The 6,266-nt window shown below is 38.0% G+C and overlaps 1 protein-coding gene across 2 annotated transcripts; it reads right to left on the bottom strand.

Annotated features, from left to right (window-relative positions):
* Positions 1–164: 164 nt before the first annotated feature.
* On the bottom strand, positions 165–5,825 carry LOC104887128 (uncharacterized). 2 transcript variants are annotated; one of them, XM_010671725.4, is made up of 9 exons: positions 5,522–5,825; positions 5,102–5,213; positions 3,997–4,182; positions 3,809–3,920; positions 3,667–3,698; positions 3,400–3,552; positions 804–3,292; positions 596–667; positions 165–511 (listed from the first exon to the last, which is right to left on the bottom strand). In XM_010671725.4, the coding sequence occupies exons 2-9, from the start codon at positions 5,167–5,169 to the stop codon at positions 465–467; spliced, it is 3,159 nt and encodes a 1,052-aa protein (XP_010670027.2). In that variant the 5' UTR covers positions 5,170–5,213; positions 5,522–5,825; the 3' UTR covers positions 165–464. The 2 variants fall into 2 exon arrangements, with proteins under 2 accessions (XP_010670027.2, XP_048494167.1); XM_048638210.2 differs by lacking the exons at positions 5,102–5,213; positions 5,522–5,825 and having other exon boundaries at positions 3,400–3,571; positions 3,997–4,137.
* Between the last annotated feature and the right edge of the window lie 441 nt (positions 5,826–6,266).

Here is a 6,266-nt window from a genome sequence, read left to right as displayed (position 1 = left end):
TATTGTTAGCATTGTACTGTAATATTATGCCGGGGACCTTTTTTGGTTCATTGTGTTCTCTATCACAGAAGAATACAACCTGTCACGTGTTAAATATTCATGTTACTTTGCATACAAGGCAATAGAGTATTTGGCTATAAAGCAAACAGCGAGGAGCTTAGAAATATCAATAAGGGTAAACTATGTAATGTAAGTAGTATTTCTGAACTGGAAACATGTAATCTCTACACAGCCTGTTCTATGTCCTAGAAGATCTCTCTTGTTGCTCACTCTACATTTTACATATACATTCTGGATCATCCAGATCACCGAAGAATGCCATTGAATAATAACATTACACTGCATTGCTTGATACAAATTAATAAACTGCACAAGGAAAATATTTAGCATACAAAAGGGAGCAAACCACACAATGAATTATTATCCCAAAAATTAGGCATCTCCCTGACGTTCACAAGGCAGTCTCAATTTTTGCCGCGGAATGCTGACAGAGAGAAGAAAGATCGTGCACCTGAAAAATAACAGTAGACACAAATTACTAAAAAAATGTTAGGCAGTTTCAGAAAGAAGCGACTGTTTTTAGTATAATACTGACCTTTAGAAGATGCGTGGCCATCTTGGAACTTATTTGAACTTCTAGCAGAGCTGTTGCTTGCGTTCGATCGTGCTACATACAAGAACAATATTTGTCATTTCTAACAGTGAAGTTTTCATGAAACGGAAAAATGCTGGGCTATGTTGTCAAACGTAAGCTGTTATAGTTTAAACTGGGAAATAATCTAAGTGAAGAGAAGCAGACGTACCAGATTGCGGTTCAGAATCAGACAGAAAACCTTCTGCATAGTTTGAATGAAGAGCAACCTTCAGCAAATTGTCTGAGTTTCTCTTACCAAGGTTTCTATATTCATCGCCATCATCCTCTCCTTCAGAAGTATACGGGCTTGCCCAAGTAGCTCCATTAGTTTCTTTATTCTTTCGAGCAAACTTCAGAAGTCTCTTAAAGCCTTTCGGAGCATCTTTCTGATAAACCATGGAAGGCGGATGTTCAGCATTTCCCCACTCAATTATATCAGGTTCACTGGTTTCTTCTAGTAGCATCTGCGATAGTGAATGACGTACTCTCGTTCCAGGTAAGGGCACTTCATCAAGATTTGCCAAAGATGAGTCGGAGCTGTTACCAATTGGAACAGTTGTGTCTTGCGGATCGCTTTCCACCCAAGCAGCTGGTGATATTAGTGACTCTTGTGCCAGCTGAATCTGAATCTTTGCTGGCGACTCCAATATTCTCTCACCATCACCTTGAGCAGGGGCTTCAAAGGAAAACTCTGTTCCATCACCATTTTCAGGATTTTTAGTTTCTGATTCTCCTTTTAGTTCAAGATGATCATTCTGGGTTTCCAATTCTTGAGGCATTACCAAATGAATTGTATCTGAAGTAACAGTCTCAACATTCTCTTCATCATTAACAGGATCTTCAGATTTGCTCAAAGTTTCATCCACTTGAGGGATCTCTCTCTTTTGACTAGCAGGACTTCTTGCGGGGCTTTTTTCTGAGACCTTGCGAACAGATGACTTCACCTCAAGTGGTACCACACTACTCTTCTTTGTCACCTTCTTACGAACAACTGCTTTTGCTGGACTCACAGCAGCAGCAGCAGCAGCCTTTTCAGGAACCACCGATGGTTTTATCTTTGATGTTTTACCACGTTTCGGCACCGCGCTGGTTTTACTGTCATCCACTTTCTTCAAATTCTTTTTCGTATCAAGCTGTTGCTTTTTAAAATCTTTCTGCTGTGGCTGGGGTTTTTCTAACTTGGGGATAGGCCGTGAAACTGGCACAGGTGATTGGGGTTTCTGACGAGGTGTTACAGATTGAGATTTTTGACGAGATACTGATGTAACTGAAGAGGGTGTTACTGTTGGACTTTTAGTTGGCAAAGCCCCTGTGGTTCTTGGGGAAGGTGTTGATGGCCATGATTTCCTAGTGGCAGGCAGGGGAGAATATTTAGATGGGACCTTCTTCTGCACAACCGGTTTCGGTGATTCCTTTTTGGAGTTCAAAGAGACGGGCGCATTTTTGTTGATATTTGGAGTTCTGCTTGCAGGGAGTTTCTTTCCTATATCAGTAGCCCTAGCAGAAGAATTTTCTGGCTTAGGCTTATCTGGAACTCTTTGCTTTGTTTTGATGCCAGACTGTTTTTCTACTCTCTTTCCAGACTTCTCCCCGGTCAGTTTTTCATCTTTCTTCTCCTTTCGGTGACCATTAAGTCCAACACTTTGCCCCAAGCTAGGAACACGGATTTTGTTGTTATCGGGCTCTGTGTTCTTTTGATTGCTGAGGTTATTATACTCTGCAAATTTCATCAGCATCTTGTTCAATTCTTCTTCTTTTTTTCTGTTCCATTCAGCAGAATCTAATTTTTCACACGTCTCCTCCGTCTGACTCAATGGACCCTCATCTTCACTTGGGTTTACTGCAATACTTTTGCTTTCCTCTAATTCCATATTAACTTTCATAGTCTCCTCCAACTCCTGAATTTCGGGAGGAAATGTATCCAGATTTATTTCTTCCCTTCTTTGAGCATCCTCTTCTTCAGCATTATTCTCTGAAGTTGTATACTCCATTGTGTTCTGAGTCATGGACTTTTGAGACTCGCTCATCCCAGAACTCCATCTCCTTAACACCGCCTTGTTTGTGTTTGTAGAATTATCCATTGCAGACTTTTTCTGACTCTCAACTGTTTGATCTCGCTGTCTGCTTTCAAACAGACTGATAGCATCTTGGACACTCATCCTAGTCACATTGATCTCTGTCTTTTTGTTAGGTTCCCCATGCTCTTCCGATGTACCATCATTGCCTGAATCCCTGTAAGACGAAATTCTCTCTCTGGCAGGAAAATGTGGAAGGCTTTTAATAGTAAGGGCAGGAGTCCGACGAGATCCCGACCTACCTATTTGGATCTTTCGCATTGGAGATGCAGATCGCCGTGGAGAAGCGGATCTTACAAGAGTTCGGCTTCTTTCAACAGCAGATGGCTGATCATCCTCACTTGAGAAGGATGAGTCATCACTTCCTGCCGAGCTTTGCCTCTCAATCTCAGCAGCTTTTGCTGGCGATGCATTGTATTGTACAGGTTTCAGTGAATTTGATTGTCCCGATATATGGATATTTCCACTAATCTTGTTTACAAAGTCACTTTTTGACACAAATGGTACAGGAGACTTCTTTTTGTTCTCAGAGACAATGGTCTGACCTTTAGGACTCCTTTCTGACAACTTCAACAGTAAATTTCTGAACATACACGGTTATAAACAAAGTAAAAAGGAAATCAGATATTTGTATTAATCTACATTGTAGAGGCAAAAAATAGAACCTACAAATAGGTTAATGCTATATACCTGACATCTACATCACCAAAGTGTTGACAAAATCCTTGGAGATCAATCATCTCACGAGTGGAGAATGCAGCTCCAGCTGCTACGTTGAAATTTGAAACCAGTTCTTCTGTCAACGCTGCAATTCTGGAGTCCATCGCCCGAACTAACTCATCCCTAGCAGTTGCATTCACACCTATGGTTCAGTGAATGTGCTCCAAGCGAAATGTCCAAAGACTCAAATGAGGAAAGATATATTATTAAAAGAAACTAGAAATTGAGACTAATTACTTTGAGTTATCTGATGACGCACTCCTATCGCCCTGTAGCCAACCAGCACACATCCATTTTGCCGTTTGCAGCAAGTTAGTATCAGAATCAAGTGATACCAAAAGGGAAAATCTGAAGGAGTGAGTTGTGACATATCATATACCTGGGTATGTAATGAAAGATGAAACTTTCTCGTTTCCTCCAGCTGGGACATCTCGTTACTGACAGCAATTGACTTATTAAGTGCATCTGGGGAACCAATCACATGAAGAAACCTGCACGCGCATAAGTTACTTAAACAAAGCCCTCAGTAAAGAGTAAGAGAAAAAAAACAACTCCATAGATCAAGACCTCGTTAACGTGGCTTTTGTGAACCATCCGTTGTCACCAGTGGGATTGGGTAACTCTAATTTGAAGTTATCACAGGATCCTTTAACGATTTGATCCTTTATGTAGGGTACATGTTCCAAGAGCTGCTCAAGAGGACCATCCCCAACCATTTCCTCTTTCTCCTCACTACATATGCATGCGCCATATCTGAAATGAAAGAAATGGTTTTTTTTTATATTCAGATACTTCTAGTTAGAGCTTAGATTTACAACATGCAAAACCCTCTGCTACAAACATCTTACATTGAACGAGCCGTAAAAGCTAAACAGTAAGTAGATGATGACATACATAATTGTATATTCTACTTCATGATTATGATCATTTATATCAAATATAAAATGTAAAAGTCAATCATCTGACCCGGAATTTCAGATGTGCAAGTCAACATCGGATCAAAAAGATAATAAAAAAAGCACCAAAATGTGTCAAGTTAATGACATCACACTTAAGACTTAAGAGTGAAGAAATGGCATGAAGAAACAGTAGAAAATATCCTCCCTGTTCACCATTGAAGCAGATGACAAGATCTAGATGTATGAATAAAACTCATGACTCATGTGCACACTTTGTACCATCAAACTCACAACATCCTACACTATTGAAATTGAAAATCGCTTTCGCAGTTCGGAAACATTGAATGAGAACTTTTTAGCTTGCAGATTGCTAAGATTCAAGTAGAATTTGCTTGTACCCTTGCACCCAATTCAGATTGAGATTCACAAGAATAGAAAGATGTCACTTGAATAAAAGAACAGGGTCAACTGCCGACACATAAACCATTCTTGTGCAACAACAGATTTTTCCATATTTAGAAATCAAACCAAAGACAAACATTTGATTGACAGTTTGAATTCCAGATCATAAAGCTTGAAGAAGACCCAAAAGAATAACTATTCTAAAACTCAATGACCCCACTACCCAGAATCTTGAACCATATCATTACAACCCCAAAAAACAAATATTGAAATGAAAAACACTAATTAAACAAACCCAATTAAGCATATGCAAAAGCTTTAAAACAACTAAACAAACAATTAACATAAGAAGTGGGGGCAGAAAATCTGACCTGTTTTCTGGCAAAATTTGAAATGTAACATAATCTAGTAATGCATCAGCTGCAATTTCAGACTCCATTTTTAAATGATTCACCAAAACTTCAGATTTCAACGCCTCAAAACCTGAAATGGGTATAAAGTAATCAACCAGTTATTCTCAAAAACTTTGCTTTTTTTCACCCATAACACTCCAAAATTAGCAACAACAGCAGCTCAAAGATGAACTTCAAAGAACCTAATTTAAGATCAATTAAAACCCAGATCTAGCAAAACACAAATACCCAGAAAGGAAATGCTGCTAATAATTCAAAATCAAAGCAGGGTATTTTGCTAAAATCATTTATGAACCCAAAAAAACTAAACTTTATTATAAAAAAAAACAGATAAAACATTTTAGGGTACATTAATATAAAAGGAGGAAAAAAGAAAACCTGGGTTTTGCTGGAGAAGTTTGTCAGAAAAACTCCAAGGTTAAGAGAAGATGAGGGAGTACAGATCTTGTGGGAGAGCTCAAGTACATGTGGTTTTGTTTGGTTTTACTACTAAAAATGTAGTACAGTGTTTTTATTTTAGTTTATTTAATAATTAAAGGTTGGATTTTGTGGTTGTTTAAAAAATTTACAAAGGAGAAGAGTAAAGAGTAATTTTAAAAGAAAGTGGTGGGGAAGAGAGGAGAGAGAAAGTGAAGAGTTGGGTATCTGAAATTGGTGCTAGATGACGAACAGACCAGCAAACACTGTATAGACTGGAGAGTGAAGAGAGAGAGTAGATGTTTTATTAACATGGAAACTTGGTACGATAATGATTTTTTATTGTTTTTTTACGGATAAGTGATGTTTTTTTAAAAAAATTATAACAGTGAGACTAATAAATAGTGAGTTAAATGTAGTAATAAGGACTTGAATTTTGCAAGAATTTAGGGATAAGGACTGGATACTTGATTGAAACATTTATAATTGGTCTCGAATTTGGTTGGAATCGGTTCCTATAGTTTCAAACTGAAACTTGAGTCGGTCTAATCTGGTGATCGAATTCAAGGAATAAAAAATTGGTTATGGTTTGGGTATTGAGCCGACTTGGTTATCTTTTTGCATAATTTATTTTAGTTAATATTCAAATAAAAAAATCTCAATTTTTATTAGTTATTTAGCAGTAATATATATTCTTGTGATTTTT

The sequence above is a fragment of the Beta vulgaris genome, chromosome 2, assembly GCF_026745355.1.
Source record: "Beta vulgaris subsp. vulgaris cultivar EL10 chromosome 2, EL10.2, whole genome shotgun sequence".
Classification (NCBI taxonomy): domain Eukaryota; kingdom Viridiplantae; phylum Streptophyta; class Magnoliopsida; order Caryophyllales; family Amaranthaceae; genus Beta; species Beta vulgaris.
The sequence above is the reverse complement of the archived record's forward strand: the minus strand, read 5'-3'. Positions and strand labels throughout refer to the sequence as shown.